This window comes from Macrobrachium nipponense, chromosome 21, assembly GCF_015104395.2.
Source record: "Macrobrachium nipponense isolate FS-2020 chromosome 21, ASM1510439v2, whole genome shotgun sequence".
Taxonomy (NCBI): Eukaryota; Metazoa; Arthropoda; class Malacostraca; order Decapoda; family Palaemonidae; genus Macrobrachium; species Macrobrachium nipponense.
Genome location: NC_087212.1, coordinates 35415272 through 35436599, shown reverse-complemented (window position 1 = coordinate 35436599; position 21328 = coordinate 35415272). Strand labels below are relative to the sequence as shown.

General features: G+C 41.4%; 2 protein-coding genes across 8 annotated transcripts in view; one reads left to right on the top strand and one right to left on the bottom strand.

Moving 5' to 3' along the window:
• LOC135197913 (THAP domain-containing protein 1-like) overlaps positions 1-12033 on the bottom strand; it is a 62620-nt gene extending 50587 nt beyond the window's left edge. Inside the window, exons 1-5 of one of the 3 annotated variants that reach the window (XM_064225147.1) lie at positions 11451-12033; positions 10280-10475; positions 9466-9623; positions 8254-8455; positions 7799-8017 (exon numbers count right to left, since the gene is read on the bottom strand). In XM_064225147.1, coding sequence (XP_064081217.1) covers positions 7799-8017; positions 8254-8455; positions 9466-9623; positions 10280-10475; positions 11451-11572 — 897 coding nt within the window. In that variant the 5' untranslated portion in view covers positions 11573-12033. The remainder of the gene's footprint in view (positions 1-7798; positions 8018-8253; positions 8456-9465; positions 9624-10279; positions 10476-11450) is intronic. The other 2 variants (XM_064225148.1, XM_064225149.1) reach the window with 2 other exon arrangements.
• The window catches only part of LOC135197915 (glycoprotein-N-acetylgalactosamine 3-beta-galactosyltransferase 1-like), a 497298-nt gene that overhangs the window by 176315 nt on the left and 299655 nt on the right, over positions 1-21328 (top strand). The window lies entirely within an intron of this gene.

The window sequence follows — 21328 nt, the reverse complement described above, 5'->3', positions numbered from 1 at the left end:
TCTTTGCCTGGAACAAAGGCAGTAAGGAAAGCACTGCCTTGTCCTTAGCAAAACCTACTCTAAAAAATAATGCTTACCCTCTTAGCTGTAGCTAAGGCCACCAAGAAAAGAGATTTCATTGAAACTTCTTTCAGTGAGGCCTGTTCCAAAGGTTCAAAAGTTGGTAACAAGAGAAACCTTAGAACCACACCTAGGTTCCAAGACAAAGAGGGCACCAGACCCCTGGGAACCTCCTGCTAAAAATATCTAATGACAGGTGCAGGCTTACATGTCTATGAACAGAAGCAAACTTGGACCTTATAGCCTTTAATGACTCCTCCTGAGAAATAACAGAAACTTAATAATGTTGTTAATAGAGGAAAGGGTGCTGGAAAACCCCTTATCTCTGCACCAAGACCTACACACAGACAACTGAAGTTGGTAATTCCAATTCATGGAATCCCTCTTGGCACTGCTAATGGCCTTCCTACAAGCTTTCAAGGAGCCTCAAGCTTGTTGCAGCATGTGAAAGTTTTGATGATACCTTTCCTCCCTTGGATGCTGCAGGAGATTCTCCTTGACAGGGAAAAGTCTGGACAAATCTATTAACCACTGAAGCAAGTCTGTAAACCAGCCCTTCCTCGGCCACCAAGGGGTAATCAACGTCATGTGACAACTTATAGAGCTGCCTAGCTTGCTGATAACTTCTTGGATCATAGCAAAGGGGGAAAAAGCATAAGAGTCTAGACCTGACCAGTCTACTAACATGGCATGTACTGCCAACGCCAGAGGATCTTGAATGGGTGAACAAAACACCAGCAGACCCAAAATTCTGTGTCCAGATCCTTCCATACTTGCCAAAAATGGGAAAGCCATCCTCCTACTGGCAACTGAGAGCTGGAAACTTCACTTCAATACCTTAACAGGTCTCCTACATGACTTAAACTCCTGATGAAGTAGAGGGCCTAGGGAGAGGAGGAAGCTTGGGCACCTGAACCTTAACTATCAAAATGTTTCCATCTTCTCTGCTTCCTGTGCGATGGATAAAGTTTCAGGACCCAAGATTGTATCCAGCCGTGGTTGAATAAGAAAAGCAGCCTTCTGTGAATGTTACAGACTTGGCAAGACAAGAACACAAGAGTTTGCATCATTAAGAACAAATTAGTATAAGCATGAGGACTCACCCACCACATCTTTTACAGCTCCATCTAAACAGACAATAAAATCCAAAACTTCCTTGCCTGTGGCAGAGTCCTGAGGGACCAAGGTAGAAAGTTCACGAAAACAACCATCAATCGCTCCCACGGACATATCCATGAACAAGAGGATCTCCAAGGCTTTAAACACAGCTTTGATAAGCAAATTCAATTCTGCTTGAAAAAACACTACTTTCCCTTTATTGAACACTCTCTTTTTCGATGGATCCAAGAGCAAGAAGAAAGCCAAATCCTTCTCCGAAACTACCTCAAGACTACAAAGAAGGCCGGTAGAGTATGAATTAACTCTCCTTTTACCCATATACAGCAGCAGAAATAGCGAAATGTTCTTGGTTGAGTATTCCGGATCTAAAATCTGTCCAATAGCCTTGAATTTACCTCAGCCTTAGTGAACTGAGGTACGTACACAAGAAGAAAAAATGACTGGCGCAGGTTTTCCTCCCTACATGAAAATATGTCAGGCTTATTTACTTCTACAAAATAATTTGGGAATTTCTCCTTACATAAAAAAATAATCCTTTAAAGAAGTAGTCTTGTCCTTCTATTTATTAGGTTCTGCACCAGAACCCTATGCATGACCCATAGAAGACCCCACAACCTGTACCTCTGACAGTGAAGAAGAAGAAGAAGGGGCTTCACCACTGAGTCCGAGCTGATAGTATCCTTTGCAAACTGGTGTCACAACCTCCACAACAAAAGGCAGAAAATTAGCAGTTGGTTGATTGAAAGCTAACTCCCTAGTAACTTCTCCCCTTGGTAGCATCTCCTCATCAGCCGCCGCCGACGAAAAGGCTTTCTCTGACTCGAAAGGTGCAAGTCTTGGCTATTGAAAATTTACTGGTTCAATGAACAAATCTAAGTTCTGATCACGAAGCAACCAGCAACACCGAATCAATTCCTTAGCCACAGGGGACACTACAGCCGAAACTGTACTCCCTTGATTATGGGCCAAAAAGTAAGAGCGCTTAACTGAAGGATCTCTAAATGAAGAAAAAGAATCCAAAGGCAAAAACTCATAAACATCAATGCCTGTCCAAGTATGAGAACTTGAAGCACATCCAAAGTCTCTCTGAAAGTCCGAGTAAGACATCACTGGAATTTGATACACAGGAGACTAAGAGTAAAGGGTAATAGAATGCAAGTACTTAGTAGGCACTAGGTACACAGGCAAATGCCATAAAGCTGAAGGTAGCACAGTCACTGGTCACATAGATGAAGCATGTGCAGGTGAATGCTGTATATTCAAAGGTAGTGCAGGCGCTTTCAGTACAGGTGACAGCTGTTAGATGAAGCATGTGGAAGCACACACAGATCACACAGATGATGGACATAAAGAAGAACTAAAGCGGAGCCTTGCGTTCTGACCAACAGAAAGAGAGACCTTCTCAGAAGCAGACCACACAGTAGAGAAGAGAAATGTAAGGACACATGGTGTTGTGGCAAAAAGAGCAAAACTGTGCTAGGCATAGGAGAACTGCATGCAGCCGACTACAAAGCAACAGCGCACTCCTCTTGCATAGCCGATGAATCCTGAGAAACACAGGAAGAGGAAGAACCTCTAGACACATCTCTATAAACTAATGGATTTTTGACACAAGTCCTACACTGTGAATGGTCCTTACTATCACTCATTACTAGCAAGATGTCCTGATGCCATAAAGCTTAAACGCGGTGAAGACAACAGGCTGCTTCCCTTTACTCTACCCGCGTGATCTTTTGGAGAATGAAGTCTAGCACCTGCACTGACGTTAGGTCAACCGGAGGAAGGAGACAGAGGGTACAGATCTGCACCGCTCCCTGACACGTGACATGTCCCAATTCCCTGTTGTGCCAGGATGTGCCAAGGACAAGGCTATTCAGGAGCAGAGCCAGTGACCTTTCCTCTAATGCGGGGGAATTACCTGAAGCTAACTGAGACCCCAGGAAGGACAATGCCAATAAAATATTCCAAGAAATTTCTGCTAACTGATTTATTAAGCACTTTTAGCCTTTAATATCTGACTCAGTTCTATCAAATCTTAAGTCCTGAATCAACTGGGTAGCTCTAGTAGGAGTAATAGAACAGAAAACAGGAAGTCTGAACAAAGTTACTAAAAGGGGAACAAGACAAACCATAGACTTCCTTAGCACTAACCTTAGCAGACTTAACCTTGTTTCTTTTGCTGCCTTTTCAAAAAATCAGCCTCTCTTTGTTTATGATGTTTCACCAATTTCACCAAACATTCATTTGACCAAGATTCACATAATCGACAACAGTTTTTCACATTGCATTCTTTTCTTCAACAATTCACACATTTGCTTAACCTCTTACCTTACGGTACTTATTCTATTGTTACCATCCATACCCAAGAGAAAATTCAAGTAAAACTACAAACCAGGTCGTCAACAGAAAACTGAGCTCATAATTAAAAATCTTCTATCGAAACCGGCAACAGAAGTAGACTGACTGCCTAGGGGTGTTTACACCTATTGTTCTCCTGGTGAGGGGTGGGGGAAGTAGATGGATAGAAGCAGATATTCATATGAAATTGAATGTTCTCAATTTTTTGTTCCAATCGGTCAAACTATCACTGGTGCAGAAGCTATATAATGGAGAGGTAAAGTTATTTCAAAATTAACTCATTTTAAAAGTAGTAATTTGTATTTTCCCCAGATACACAAACCAGAGCCTTTTCTATAACAGTATCCTTTACTGAAAGGTTGAGTAGTCTATGAACTTGGTAACAAGGTTGCTGACTGGTGGAGATGGCAGGGAAGATACCCCTCACTTGCCTTATGTCACCACTCACTTTCTCCTTCAGCCACAGGAACAGAGTGGGGTGGTTGAGGTGGGTTCAAATGATAAAAGACTAGTCTGTATACTTAGGAAAAATACAAAATATTCTTAAAATTTGTTATTTGTTCCTATGGCAATACAATTGCCTTTTCTATGGGAACCTGTCATTACAGCAATTGACTTGACTTGCATTTCACCCAGATTCAACATGCTCCCTGTTGCGCACAGAAGATGTCATGACTCCTGTAACCTCCTACCAGTCTTTGAAAAAGCTGACCAGAGTAGCAGTGCTCTAGGCCAGAGTACCTTGCATTATGGGAGGGTACTCAAGTACAGAAAAATGTCAGAGAACAGGACATCCCTATAGAGGATCTTAAGGGGACTGCCTCAGTTGGGGGGGAGGGGGAGGGTATCGAAATATTGCCTGGAGCAATTATGTTTTAATACCCATTTATAAGTCAACTAATGGAAAGTTACTAAGAAAAGTTTCATAAATTTCTATCCATTCGTTTTTTTATATTAATTTTTTTTCCCGATTTTTAGATGCATTGCTTTACAACCCTAAGGCTTCCTAGTTTTTCACTAAATTTTAATAACTAAAGCAATTAATACTCACAAAGAGTTGATCTATCCAATGAATTGACAAAGATTAAAAAAAAGTAAATAAAATAAAAAAAATTCATCGATATAAAAAAAATTACTTTTTATTGAATTACTTAATTCAAAAATTCATAAAAAATAGAAATTGGAATAATTTGAAAATTCTTCCAATTCTTTCAATGTAGAATTTATCATGGATTTCAATGGTATTTGAATTTTGAAAATAGGACAACAAATAAAAAAGCCTTGGGTTTTAAAGCGACCCATATACTGAAAAACAAAGTTTTGAGATATTGCGCGTTAAAGTTTGCATAATGAAATTCTCAGTGAAAACCGCATAGGCATCAATATAAAAATTTACTTAAGGTTGATTTTCTTATTCTAACGGCAGACTTCTATGGCATCTGGTCCCCCCACTTTAAAAAGTAATATTAAACCCCCCCAAGGGGTAGGTATCATGAGGCACCACCCCACTCATTGTCGCCAGCTAGGCCTGGGAGGTGATGATGCACATGCTTCATCTTGGTGTTCTTTCTTGTTATCTTTCTTTCAACCTTTCTCTAGCTAATCTACGCTTTCTTGACTGTTTTTTCCTTGGCATTTTGATGAATAAACAAGAAAAAACCCACGTAGATATAAAGAGTACTTGACAACTACGGCTCAGAAGTGACTGTGTGGTTACATCAAAGGTATGTGGGTTACTGATGTGTGTTTGTGCAGCTGCTCCTCCTGCCTCTCCGCTTCAGAAAGCGTAGGATGGGAAAAATGTCGTACAACAAATATGATAATCTGTGGAAAATTTATGTAAAACGCAACGGAACGAAAGGATATCAAAACATCGTATTTTTCGTGATATTTTCATTGCGGATACTTTCACAAAAAATCATTTTTGACCCACTTGCAGGTTAGCTACAGCGCTAATATTTTACGTCTGGCTATGGCGCACATCAGTGTTACCAGAAATGAGTTAAACTCGATTTCGCCCACCGACCTCAAAATTGTCGTATTTCAGGCCTCCCAACTGAGGCGGTCCCCTTAAGTCAGAAGGCAGCTTAATTCTGTTTATTACCAAGTAAATGGTTCAGAATAAGCTCTATTATGTTCTCAAGCCCTGGTTAAAAGAAGGAAAACAGAGGGAGAGGCATCCCAGTGACTGGTACTAAGCTTGGATGTTCAATGTGTACTAACCTGCATCCTGTCAAACTCCAGCATGGACTTAATGCCTAGATGCTGCTGCTCTTGAAAAAGGAACAAAGAAAGGCAAGTCCAGTCACTCAACAGTACACCTCCAGCCTTACGCTAGGATTTCAGTGAGTGGATGAGATACTTTTCCGTCCAACCAGAGCTTGGGTGTTACAGAACTTGTTGAACAGCCAACACAGATTCCAAGAAAAAGGTATCCAGAGAGTTGTGGGTGACATGCCTCAAGTGAACATCAGCCTTCATTACCTGAAAGACCAAAAAGTTCTTCCAAAGATCAAAGGGCAGCTCCATACTCAATTTCATGTACTCTCAAGTTAGAAGGGAGGCTGACATTCTCCTTAGAGGAGTCATAGGCCCTCTTGATCACCTCCCAAAGGCAAAATGAAAGGGTGTTCTTAAACACCTTGTATTTCCTGGTACTAATAAAGTCTTCCACACTCTAGCCTCTGAGAGTCGTTCCTTTCCAAATGCTACTTTAAAACATGAATCAGGTAAAGAAACAATTCACCCAGGTTGCCACCAATGAATTCTTGGAGGGATGGGATCTGAAACTCTTGAACCTCTCATCGAGACCATGTAACTAGTACCCACCTTTTTTTTTGCAGAGGCCAAAGTTAAGAGAAAAAATTCTTGAACATGATGTCTCTCTCCAAAGAATTTAACAGGGGTTTAAAGAATTACCTAGTAAAACTCCACAGCACAAGAGAGATGTCCCACTGGAGGGATCAGTTCCTGAGGAGGGCAAGGCTGTTCAACACCTCTCATTAGTACAGATAACTCTGCCAAGATAAAGAGATCCAGTCTCTCCAGCTTAAAAACCTGAGATAAGACTGAGCAATAGCTTTAAATGCAGAAAATGAAAGGTGCTTGTCTCTGCAAAGGTAGATGAGGTCTGCAATCCACTGAACAGATGCTCTGACCAGAGAGGTTCCCCTTTCTGTGACAACAATCACAGATGATGAACTTTCCTTGATACACATTGACTGAAGAACAACAGAGGTACCATGACAACGCACAGCCTTGCAGGAAAAGCCTCTCACACAATACACTGTATAATTTCCATGTGTGATGGTGCATGCAAGAAGTGTGGTCTCTGGTGGCACCTGTGAGAGTGGTTAACAAGCATGCATGGGCCAATGGAGGCAGCTTTTTCAGTGGCTGAATCTGAATCATCAGCAGATTGGAGTACCACTTAGCTTGCAGCCATCAATTGGCACTACCTGAGACATTTGAAAGCCATGGGGGTATGAATTACTCCTGAAAGTGATACTCAAACTCTATCTCCCAGGGTTCCGGATGAGAAGGACCCTCAGGCTCCATCACCCAAGCAGTTACTTCATCCTTAGAGAGGGCATGGTCAGTTTTGTGACACTGATACTTCCCCTCCTACAAGTAGCAACAATATTAGGCAGTGGGACATGGAAGGAAGAAGGTGGAAGAAAGGAGCTAGAAGGATTTGGAGGCATTACTGGGGTGTATTGACACCTACCACAAAAGAAGCAATGTGTGTGGATCAAGTGTTACAGGGGATATGAACTTTCTACAAGGACACCCTCGCTTTGCATAGCATTTTTCATGTTTTTTTTTCTCCACTGAAAAAAAATAAGGCAACATGCATAAAAACAAACACAATCAAAATGAGCAGACTACTCATCCAAGTTTCTCAGCCAAAGTTAAGAAAGCTGAGCACTGCCTGTCTGTACCATACAGAAGCTGAAGAAAAAGTGAGCAGTGACAGAAACTGACTGAAAGGTATTCCCTAAATCAACCTCTATCTCCACCAGTTAAATAACTTGTTACCAAGGTTCAATGGCCCCATCCAGCTCATGCTGAAGGATACTTTTATATAAAAGCCAAAGGTTTGTATTTCCACAGGAACAAGTAACTTTCCAAGTAATTTTTGGCTTCACTCTCTTAGATGACTGACATTGCATACATATGATGTTACAATACATAAATCATTATATTTTCTAAGGGTTGTTGGTGTACATAGAGAGGAAGTTTGGTCCACTGGTGTACTTACTGCTGACGTATCGGTTAAAGATGACCAGGGATCTGGTGTTACTGAAAGTGGGTCTGAAAGTGGGTCTGAAAGTGGGTCAGGTATAGCAGAAATTTTTTGTAAGGATTGTTTTAAAAATGTTGTGGTTGAAGATAAGGATGGAAATGAAACTGCTACATTATCACTTTCCAAATCTTTTGAGAGTCCTCTCCTGATTGGTGGCTTTCTTTCATTCTGTTTCTGAAATATAGAGGTAAACTACCATAAGGTCTCTGCCTCATAAGACCTGGAGGTGCCTTTATGCTTATGGTATGTGCAAGAGTACAGCAATGTGTTCATATACATTTAATTTACATATACGTATATAATCCTGTAAAATTATATAAAATCTTAAATGAGAAAATATATATAAACAGTATATAAACATACAAGAATTACTCGTAAAAATAAAAATATATAGAAATATATATTTTTACCCTGCAAAGATGTGATGGGAAGGTAAATATCGTTGGTACAGCAAAAGCACGTAGTCTTACAGTTTGTCCAGTTCTGTCAAAGGATTCAGCAGTAAAGTGGTTGGAACAAACTACTGAATGTAATGAAGGTGTCCAATTTTTCCACCTCAAATTTCTTACCCATTCTCTGTATCTTTTATTATCTTTTTCTTTATTTGGGAACCTGAAATATCAATTATGTACATATTAGTATAAGTAATCTATCATGCAATGTAACAGCACAGTACAGGCCACAGTACATAGTATATAAATAAAAGTTTTGATATTCCAAATTAGTCCATTGACAATCCACAATTTACAACTTCAAACAAAATATTTTAAGTCGCGAATGATTCTGGATACGTGCAGTAGGCTGAAGCATTCATATATATTGTAAATTATATTTATATATATATATATTACTGGTAATCTTTTTAGACATAAAGTTATGTTACTTCAATTATATGTACTCCACATAGGAGAAGGAAAACAGTGTTTCTTAAAAAAAAAAAAGCCTAACAGTTCCATCCTCTAATGGACCTCTTCTTGGAGCGTACGTTTTGGACTTCGCGGGACATTCTGGAACAGATTACGTATGAAAACCGAGGTTCCACAGTATATGAATAATCACTCCACAGTAATAGTCCATGCAGAGGTGTTGCGTAGTATTACCCGAAAAGGATATGCTACAAATAAAAAGCACAGATATTTTAACTTAAAACTGAATAATAAGTTAATTTCTACATTTTGTTTACTCTGTCCTGAAAATCTTTCTCCAGCATGACATTTTGGAATTTGTTGAAGAACCGAGTATGGTGGTAAACATTTTGTTAAACTCTAAACACTGCCTGTGATCTCTGAACCTAAAAAAAGCCTACTCCATGTAATGCTTACTGACTGACCAAATACAACAGGTGTCCTCATGCATCACAGTGACATGCTTACAAAACAAGACTGGTGACACTTCTGGTGTAAAACCTGTATGTATAGTACTACAAAGCACTTTTTATAATGATCAAGATCGTTCCTACTTTGTCATGTAGCACGTACAATATTAATGATGTTGATATATCATGTGGCACGATAATATACTGAATATATGGAACATGTTGAAGAGAGAAAGCAGGTCTACTGCTACACAACATACATTGGCACAAAATTAAGGGCAAATGAATTCTATTATGCTCTATTTACCTGTGAAATGTTATCCCCTTTTCTCTCGTTGGTTTGTTTTTCCCACTTTGGCAATTATAAGCCGCACACCGTACCATTCTTGTGATCGGGACAGAAGAACCACAGTCGCTCGGGGGTGAAAGTCTTCCAAGATGGCCGTACAGCTCCGCAGCACCGCCCTAGCGGGAGACCACCGAACTTGTATTAGTTTTAGTAGTAATGAATGCAGATAACAAATCCAGGGATGCTTTACAGTCATGGAACGATATAAACATGGAATGGACATGCGCATATAGATGTATTAACACTGATTGTCACTGCGTGGTGCCATAGGAAAAGGTGGAGATGACGCTGAATTAAGCTATTAAAGCATAGTGTCATCCTTAATTTTCCACTGATTTCAATCAAAATAGGCAGAATGGAAGCTCTTGAAAATTAATTTTAAATGCATATAATTAAGCTTGTAGAAATACGGCACTGCAGTGTTTTAAGTAAAGATATCTAGATTTGCATTTCACCTGGGTTTGCTTTTTACTCTGCTCTTCCAAATTTTATAATACAAACTTTAATAAATTTATCACCAGTTAAAAGCTATTGAGGAGCACTTTCCAATGAACCCAATGTTTTCCTTTTTGCTGGATTCTTGTGCTGCAAAATGCATATTCCATGTTTTGTAACTATCAATATATATAATAATTTCAGAAGAATACCACTTATTTAGTTGTGTGCTTCAAAATATGTATATTTAAAAAGGATTACTTGGAAAAAGACATGATAATCTTTGTTTGCTTGCTTCATGAACTGATATGTTGCCTAGATTTTTATGATCAAATACCTTCAAATGGTCAGGTAGCTGGAACAATGTTGGCACTGCACCCTCACAAAGTACTGTGTGTTTCATGGTAGAGTTGACCACTGACTTGGCAAAATGGACACTGCATACTCGAGCATGTTGACTTGGAAGTACTGTTCTCCCACAGTTCCTAACCCATTGCTGGTAGAGCTCCGTTTGAGTAGTTTTGTCAGGGAATCTAAAAAATGACAATAACACTATGAAAGGAAATGAATTAATATGATTTCAGAATCTACAGAAGTCCAGTGTAAGTAATCTACTATATAACCAAAGTTCCTAAGAAAAGAAAAACTCAACCACAAGCAATCTAAATGAAGGTTATCCCATATAACAAAAAATAACCTTAACAAATACAACCAAGGCTACCGAAGAAAGACTGACTAATAATAGAGAGGAAGAGAATAAAAAGAAAGTCGCAACAACACAAATAGGAGTGTACGAACTTGAAGCTGGTCACTGGCTTAGCTATAGGGTAAAATACTGAATGGGCAGCCTCTACCGTAACGCGATGACCTTCCCGAAAATATACTTTAAGATGTCCTGTAACCCAGGATAGACATTAGTCAAGAGTCAGCGTCCTCAAAGCAACACTGTGAGATCTCTACATTCCTCTCGATGTAAAGATTTTTCTCCCAAGTCACTCATTAAGGCCAAAGCCTTATTTCCAATTTTCAGGAAGATGGTCGCGCTTTGGTAGAGGTGGCCGCCAGGTGGCCATTTGGTATTTTACCCTGTAATGATACGCCAGTCGAGTTGAATATAGAATGTAGGCCAAAGGCCAAGCACTGGGACCTTTGAGATCAACCGGCGCTGAAACGGAAATCGACAGTATAAGGTCTGAAAGGCGTAACTGGAGGAAAACCTCAAAGCAGTTGCTCTATGAATCAATTATTAGGAGAGGTTGGAAATTAAGGGAATATGAAAGGAGGTACAGTCAAAGAAATGAAAGGGGCTGCAGCTAGGGGCCTAAGGAAGGCAGGCACGCTGCAAAAAACCTTAAGTAATGCCCACAATGCACCGCATGAGGTGCTTTGACGGCACTAACCCCCTACGGGAAATGACACCGCAGTGTCACTGCCATGACTGAAACTTTCCTTACTGATAATAGGCTACAGCTGTACGAGGCATGACTCGTCACAAAAACTCAACTTACTTGTGAAAAGAGATGCCACGTTGCTTAGAGAACCTGTTTTTGTAGTTTGTACAGTTAATGGCGAAGCACTGACTGCCTTTTTTGGCGTCGTTACGTTTCTGCTTTGCGGGGGGAGGTGCCATGACAGAGCCCTCTCTCTCTTTTCAGTCTCCACCCTTCGCAATGGCGGCGATTTCGCGCATGTCCTTTCCATGTTTACTATAGAGTTCCATGTTTACAGTGTTCCTATGGTCATTGCATATTGCAAGGAATGCTTAATATAGGCTATGTGAGTAAATGGCGTCGTTATGTTCACGGCAACACGTCTAGGTACCTAAAATGACAAAGACTAGTTGAGGCAACAGGGCCTCGAAGGAGACTACCTAGCTACTACTACTAGGTAGGTAGCCCAATATCTATAGTTACTAGGTATCTTCCCCCAGGCTCAGATCTTTGCGTCTCCCTTTTCTCAGCATCCGTTGCTTCCTTGTGGAAAGTTAATATTCCGGTTTTCGTTTCAAGGTGGGATCTGTCATTTCCGCAGGACAACCATTACCGATTTACCGAAATGAAAAAGAAAGTTGACAAGTAGTGGTAGTGGTATTAGTAATAGTAGGCGAGATATGCCTTTAAAACGGCTCCTCCATTGCGTGTTTATTCCCCATTTGTTTGTTTGAGTTTCTTTTCTCTGAAATCCCACATTTCTTTTAGCAATTCTCTCCTATTCTCCACTTCCCCCCTCAGTAGGTCGACCAATAAGAGTTTACTAGCAACTAATTCCTCTTTATTTTCCAGATACGGTTGCTGCACAAAACTATATCTATTTCAGTAAAGTAAGAAATGTTCTACACTTTCATTATTTTTTCCTTCACAGCACAAACATTTTGTCATACCATTTTTCTTCCAGTGACAACCGAACGAACATAAAACGTTAATCACTAGGAGTGGCGATCGCCCTGCCTAACGTGTGACCTCGAGCGGCCATATTGAAAGGTCTCGGTCCAGCTTAGGGTACTTTATTACTTTTTTTATTACTATTATTAGTTTTATCTGTTTGCTATTATTACTGTCTTATCATTACTATTAATATTATTTTACTACTATTGGTATTATTATTTTTGTAGCTGGTATTATTATTATTATTATATTATTACAGGAGCCAATTCCACAGAGAAAAAAATCCTTACAAAATCACGTTGGCCTGAGCACTCCAACCATTGTGGTCAAGGCCTAAGGATCTCTCCTTGGCTCTAAGTAGTGTCTAGCTTATATAAAAGGTTCCTGTAAATTACAGGACTTTCTTAGCATACAGTCACTAAGTACTAATTAAACAGTAATGTACAATCACTAAACAATAACATTCACAATACACTTTCACTCTCTAAACATTCACGGTTCCTATACACTCACTAAACACACACTAAACACTTACACTTAACATACACTCACACTCAATAACACTAAACACTGAATAGTCATCACTCACTAGGCACTCACTATACACTAAAATGCTCACTAAACACTCATAAAACATTAAATATTCACTATACCACAAACACTCAGTATACATTCATTAAGCACTCACTTAATCCTAAACATTCATTAAACACTAAACAATCACTGAGCACTCACTATACACCAATCATCCACTAAGTACTCACCATGGATGCTCGAAACACTAAACATTCACTAAAACCACATTAAACCCTAAACACTCATTAAACATTAAATACTCACTAAACTCTAAATACTCATTAAACGCCTAAACAATCACTAAACATTTACTGAATACTTACTAAACATTCACTAAACACACAATTCACTAAATCCCAAACACTCACTAAACATTCACTAAACCCTAAACACTCACTGAATGCTTATGCACTAAACATTTGTTAAACACTAACATTCACATTCATAAGACATTCACTAAACACTCACTAAACATTCATTCATTACTTACACACTAAACATCCACAAACCATTCATTAAAACCCTAAAAACTAACTAAACATTCTGAACACTTGCATAATAAAGATTCAGTAACATTCACAAAACCCTAAACATTCACTAAACTCTCAACTAGACATTTGCTCATTAACATTCAATAACATTTACTCACTGAAACATAAAAATTCGCTAAACACTTACTTTAAACATTAACAATAACAAAAAATTCACAATCAGAAGTTATTTATAATAATTTATATTGTTCTATAGTTATACACACACACAATATATATATATATATATATATATATATATATATATATATATATATATATATATATATATATATATATATATTTTAGGGCTTGTGCCTTGTATGATAAGGCGCCCTATGAGGTAATGTTAGACTTGCGATAATCTTACGCTAAGTCGGTTGGTATTGCACTTCCATCTTCAATGGAGTGTCTTGGGGTTTGTAGATCACTTACGAAGTCGGGATTATCTTCTTGTTTATGACGACGATGTGTTAAACTCATGGTGAGGAGGTTCTTGTAGAAAACACGAAGTATAAAAATATATATATTCTTCTGAAGTTTTACATGCTGAAGATCAGGTATGATTGTACAAAGTCTTCTAATAACGATAGCTTGATCGCTTCTGCCAATGATGATGGCTACTTCTGTTCTCTCTACATGATAAAGCTTAGGTAAAGAGATACAGGTCTTCTAATGACGATAGCTAACTCTTGTTTCTGCTCTGTGTCTACATCTGTGTTACAAGTTATGAAGGAAGTAGATAGTAGCTCGAACATATGAACATACTATCAGATGACATAGTTACATACGAACACACAATCAAATGAGACACGCTACAGATCACGTAGGCCGTTTGAATTATAGGTCGCGGTAGTTGTCTCAAGCAGGGAGCTTGGACTGTTTCAAAACAAATGAATGACCACATACTTTAGGGTATACGTCATCTTTAGCGTCTCTAGTCTGATCACATTCCTGCAAGCAATCTGGTTGACCTCTTTAGTTTTAGTCTTTTATATATATGGACTAACATTCCATATTTTTTATTATGTAAACACTTACATATATATATATATATATATATATATATATATATATATATATATATATGTATAAAGGTATTGCACAGAAACTTCTACGTTCAGCACATGGCTAATCCTCAGTATTTAATGTTTGAATTGTCACTTTATTTGCTATGCAGCAGAATTCATTATTATTTCAAGTTTGAAAGCAGGCAATAATTACAATGCCGGTCTAATGAGAGAAAGAGAAAAGTCAAAAAATTGTAATGAATCGGTAGTACGTGGATTACGTAGCCCTGTAGTAGCCGTAGTGAAGTCAAGGCATAATTATTATTAAGAAGAAAAGAAGAGCTTGTTTACTCACTTAATTTGCTAATAACATTCAGAAAAAAATTATGGCTGAGGGTTTTGTAAATGTTATTTAATCTTTATTATGTAATTTTTATCATGGAAGTTTCAACAACCAAATATGAAGTCTGTATAAGTGATAACCATACCAGAACTGCGCTCTCAATCCTGGCTGGCTCAGGATAACTGCGTTTCCTCGGCGGCTTTCTGATGGCAGCTCTAGCTGTCACACAAACAGGTTTTGGAACAGCAACCTTGACCAACTTCATTTTCGCACTGTTCATGAACATGGGCTCATCGAAGTGATCTACACAGAGACGACAGTTGTCATACAAGTAACTTGTTTCCTTCCCCTGCAGATCTGCTCTCTTGCTGCGATGCACCCAGATCTGGCATCTACAGAACAAAATTAAGGAAATTCAATTTCATCAAGCAGGTTATAAAACGGTACATAATAAACACATACACACACACACACACACACACACACACACACACACACACACACACACACACACATATATATATATATATATATATATATATATATATATATATATATATACATATAGCTCTAACCCAATGTCAACAGACTACTACTCTATTGCAGATAGAAACATGGCAGGTATTCTATTGTCCTCCTGTTGAACTAAAATCTGCAGTATTGCCAACCGTGGGCTAATTACCCTGTGTGTAGGGTAATTCAGCCTCAAATCTGGGTCTGTAGGGTAATGGGGTAATGTCACGAAATCTGAGCAAAATCTAGGACAATTTCAAGAAGTCTGTTTTGTATTTAATTCAATTTTACTTTATATTATTTAATTTTTGTGTTTCAAAGATATATGGCAAAAAATCCTTTTTATTCCTTTTTAAATCTGGTGTGTCAAAGCAAACGCTGCAACCAATGCTCGGAATCTAGCTCGTGTGAATCATGCATCGGATTCTCTATCGGTGTTCAATAGTGATGAAAGTGATACTACTGATGAGGAATGCGAAAGTTGCCTCTTTGCTTTGACGAGATGGAAACGAAAGACCACTAGACGAAACCTAACAATGGATTTTGGGTTTTCTTAGCCAACGTTAAGAATTTTGATGATGTGCCTATATTTAAAGGTTTATTTGTTTTAGCCAAATAAGCGTTCACTCTTCCCCACTCAAATGCCGAAACGGAAAGATTTTTTTCTTTTTTAACTGATACAAAACAAACAAACAAAAATAGAATGGGACCAGAACTACAGAAAGCCATTTTGGTTACTAAATCAGCAATGAAAGGTAAAATTCAATGTATAGATTGAGAAATGTGAATTATAAATAAAAAGTAACCAATGAACAACAGTTTTTTTTTAAATATTTATTATATCTTAAGACCAGGTGTAGGGTAATGATGGCGAAAGTATGGTAATTTCGGTGCGTAGGGTAAGCAGCGTAAATCAGTCGTAAACAGACAAATCCCTTTATCCAATAACCATAAAATTCGCTGATACACATTCACGTGTATATTAAACTGTTCAGAGTGCCACCAGATCAGCTGCATGTATATATAGACCCCTATCTAAAAAGACTGCCACACAAAAATTCCTACCGTTCTTTGTCCTTAGGAAATCTAAAGAAGCTCTTCTCTGGATAATCACGTCAGTTGTTACAGACATAGGACGAACAAAAACAACCTGTTGACTTGGGAAAGTAAGGCGTTGGCGTAGACATTGTGCAGACATGTATGTACGTAACTCCATCCAGCCACCAGGGTCAAGGCTTAATTTGAAAAATACGAAGGCAACCAGAGCGAAGGTATTACATGGATTTCTCTGATACTACTGATCAGCATTGTTTTTTCAGTCACCTTCTCCAGTGACCAGAGTTGCCAGATTATTTTGGGAAGAGTAGCCTATACTACCTTCATAAGTAGCGGATTTGAGATAAAAGTAGCCCAATGCCGAAGTTTATGTTAACATAGTAAAATTATCAAATCAGACGGTATATATTGTTATATACCGTATATATTGATATATAGAGAGATAGATAAACCTTAGAGAACTATCTCTGAAACTTACCTTCGATATGATTTATTTTGCTCAAGGATGCGGTGGTTGAAATGCTGTAGTACCTTCTCAGATGGGGAAAATTCCAACTATTTCTGTTGAACTAAAAAGGCTGAACTTTTTTTTTTTTTTCTCAAAAAAGTAAATAAACGCTTTCTTTCCACTTGATATGACATGTTGAGAACAAAATAAACTGAACTCAAAATGCTTGAACAATTTAAATAAAATAATTTTCTTTTAATGGGAAAAGGTGAACAAAATTGAATTACTTATTATAAAGGAATAGGAGTCATTAACACGTCTTTCCCAAACAATAACACTGTTGGTGGGCAAAAAGCCATTTCCCCTACTGTACCTTATCAGAAGAGCGTTGATCATTCAAGTTAATCTGCGCCTTATTTCTAAGCAATGGTTCAGTTGTGTGTTGTTGTAAGACGCACGAATAGGTGGGGAAAGGGAAGCCTAATATCCTGGCATCGTATTTCCAGCGAAAGTGACAAGGAAAGGAGAAATAGGCGTTTGGCAGCCACTCACTGTCCAACTCATGCAAGGCTCAAAGAGAATTAAAATGAAAGTTTACTTTATATCAACAAAATGAAATGTTAATATATTTGAAACTTTCGAAAGATCCATGCTGAAAAACTATTTATATGAAATTAGCCCAATTTTATCATTAGTTTAATCATTAAAGTATCCAATAACTACAAAAAGTAGCCCAAAATTTAGCAAGTAGCGGATTGTCATTTTTTGTAGCAGACAGCCATAAAATGTAGCCCAATCTGGCAACTCTGCAGTGACAAGCATAGTAGTAGTAGTTTTAGAAGAGATATCCTATGAAACGGCTCTTCTGTTCGCTCTAAGACTCCGTTTACTATTGTTTCAAGTTTGTTTGTATATTTTTTTGATAAATTCCTAACTATTTTCAATTTATTCTTTCGATAGATCTGCAAATAGAAAGAAGGCTGTTAACAATCTATTCCTCTTTATTTTCTTGATATGGCTGCTGCAGTAAAGTAAGAAGAGTTCTAAGTTTTCAGTTTTTTCTTCACAGGATAAATTATACACAAACTATATAGTCCGGGGGGCCAATGGTCCAAATTTCACTTTTCGTTCCAACTACTTTGTGTAAAGCTGCTACCATTATTATTTCGTAGACCAACTCTTAAGTACACCATTTGAGACCGGTAGGTAGGATGCGTAAGTGTGAGAGGTGACAAAGAGCAGGTAGAAGTGTACTGATTTTTATTACAGTCAGGGAAATATAAAATATACAGCATGCGGACGGAATGTGGTCACCGACCCGCGAGAGAGTAAAAGTGGGTCGGCGAGACCCGATTTGTGTTTCTTGAGAGACATAAATCACAAAATATAAGAGTACACAATATGTGGTTATACAAGCTTTATACACTGACGGAAAGCCCGCTGAATGCTCTCTCAGGGGGAAATAAGAACAACGCGAATGATGAATTATATCACGAGAAAATTATGAATAAGCGTTGTCCTTACAAATACTCCCCCCCTCCCCAAGACAATAATTAGGTAATGATTGTTGGCTGACTTCTTTGTACTTCGGGTAGTCACTCGCGGAAGCGAGCTGGACGGCGGAGGCGCCCTCGGGTGCGTGATATTAGTTGTTGTGTAGATCCTCGGGGTTTTCCGGGGACGGGATGCCTCCCCTGAGGTGATCCTCGGGGGGTTCGACCGTCTTTCGAGGGCGGCCGCGGCTACGGCTAGGAGGTTTGGCGATCGAAGGAGTCGCTTTTTTCCGAGGAAGATTGAGGCGCCCTGTGGAATCCGCATCTGCGAGGTCTCGTCCATGATGAAGGCTGGTTTCAGGCGATCGATTGTGACCCAGTCCTCGCGACCGTTGATGGATAAGAGATATGCCTTGTCAGTGCGTCGTAGGACGCGGAAGGGACCGCGGTAGGGCGGGTCTCGTTAGAGGCGGGCGGCGGCGCGGTCGTCCCTGACGAAGACGTGCTTGCACGATGATAGCTGGGCCTTCGGGAGGAAACGTTTGGTTCTGTCGGAGAAGGTTTTGACGCAGGGTGTGAACTTCCCGGCGGATTCCCGAAGCCTGGCGATGGAGACGTCAGCGTCGTCGGCATTGGTCGGGAAGAACTCGCCAGGGACTGTTAATGGCTCCCCGTATACCTTATTCCGCGGGTGATGCCTCGCCGTTTTGCCCGCGGGGCAGTCCTGAGACCGAGGAAGGACCCACGGTAGTTGGCTCTTCCAATTTTCGTCGGTGCAGCGCGCCATCAGGGAAGCCTTGATCGAAGAGGTGGACTCTCTCCACCATGCCGTTAGCTGCTGGGTTGTAGGCGGTGGTGCATGTAGCGACGTTCCCATTAGGCGGGCCAGGGCAGTCCACAACTCCGACAGGAAAAACTGGTCCGCGGTCTGTCGTGATTTCGTCTGGCACTCCGAATCGACTGATCCAGCTGGCGAGGAGTGCTTCGGCACATGCTTTCGTGGTCGCCTCCGACATCGGCGTTGCCTCGGGCCATCTGGTGGAGCGATCGATTACCGTCAGGAGGTACCTGGCGCCTTCCAGACGGGGGCAGGGGCCAACGACGTCTATGTGGATGTGGCCGAATCTCGTTTCGGCTGCGGAAATTTCCCCACGCCTGATTCCGTGTGCCGACTGATTTTGCTAGTTTGGCAAGGCACGCAGGTCCTGGCCCACTCGAGGGAGTCCTTCCGAATTCCATGCCAGACGAACTTCTCCGTCAGGAGGCGCACCGTCGTCCGGCCGAGGGGTGCGAGAGTTCCATGTATGACGTCGAACACTGGTTCTTTCCTTCGGGAGGCTGGGATCAGCGGGCGCAGGGCGGCCCGTGCTGATGTCGCAGAGGAGCGTCATGCCTGCGGGTCCGAAAGGCACGTCTTCCCACTTGAGGGCGGTGATAGCAGTGCGGTATGCGGCAGTCTCCGGGTCGGCAGCCTGTTCCCGGGCGAGGTCTTCGTAGTCGACCCCGAGACGCACGGCGTTGATTTCTATCCTCGATAGGGCGTCTGCCACGGGGTTCTTCTCGCCAGGCACGTACTGGATGGTGCAACCGAACTCTGCGATGGCTGCTAGGTGCCTCTGTTGTCTCGCTGACCAAGCGTCGCCCGCCTTGGTGAAGGCGTGTACCAAAGGGAGGTGGTCCGTCCTGATCGTAAAGGGGGAGCCCTCGAGGAGGTAGCGGAAATGTCGCACTGCTTGGTACACTGCCAGGAGTTTCGCGGTCGAACGTGCTGTACCTCGTCTCGGGCGCTGATAGTTTTTTGCTGTAGAAAGGCGAGTGGCTGGGGCTCGCCCTGGGGACCACCTGCTCGAGGACAGCCCCGCAGGCGACGTTGCTGGCATCGGTGGTGAGGCGTAAAGGTGCAGCAGGGTCTTGGGTGGCATAATGTCGCCGCTCTGGCGAGGGCCCTCTTCGTCTCGTTGAAAGCCTTCTCTGTTCGGGCCTCCCACGTTAGGGCCTTTGGTTTCCCTCAGGACCTGTGTTAGAGGAGACATGGTGCGGGCGGCGGCGGGGATGAATCAGCGGTAGTAATGACCATTCCGATGAACTCCTGCAGGGACTTGACCGTGGTTGGTGTTGGGAAACTTCTGCACCACGCCTACCTTCGAGGCCATGGGGCGCACGCCCGTCGCGGAGATCTCGTGTCCGAGGAAGTCCACCTTCTCGGCGCCGAAGGTGCATTGTCGAAACGGACGACCAGCCCGTTTCCTGCAGGCGCTGCAGGCGCTTCAGGACCGCTCGGGCGTGATGTAGGTGCTCCTCCAAGGACCTGGAAAAAATCAAGATATCGTCGACGTAGCAGACGCAGAAGGGGCAGGTCCCCCAGGATGCTGTCCATCAGGCGCTGGAAGGTGGCCCCTGCATTCCTCAGGCCGAAGGTTGAGTAATGGAAAACGAAGGAGCCAACAGGCGTGATGATGGCAGTCTTGGGGACATCCTCGGGGTGCACTGGAACCTGGAAATAGGATTTTAAGAGGTCCATTTTTGTGAAGACCTTCGCCATGAAGGGCCCCTGTCAAATCCTGCATGTTTGGCAGGGGTATTGGTCGGGGATTGTAGCGAGGTTGAGTCTTCTGTAGTCTCCGCAGGGCCTCCAGTGCCGTCAGGTTTCTGTACCATGTGCAGGGTTGACGCCCAAGGGCTCGATGCTTTCTTGCAGATGCCCATTCGTTCATCTCCGAGAACGCCTGCTTCGCCTCCTGGAGGCGGCCTGGAGGGAGTCGTCGGAACTTCGCGTGTGTCGGGGGGCCTGTGGTGGCTATGTGGTGGAATATCCCGTGCTTGGGCGGCGTCCCTGCCGCCTGACGAAGTTCCGGCTTGAAGACTTCGGGAACTCCTGCAGGAGGTTGTTGCCATTGTTTTGGTGGGGGGCGATGGTACAAATTGTAGGGGCGCCCGGGACCTGCTGCTAGTGGAAGGGAAAGGCATGTCCCCGTGTCGAGGAGGCGTTTGCGGCCCCACGTCCACCAGGAGGCCGTTCTGCGCCAGGAAGTC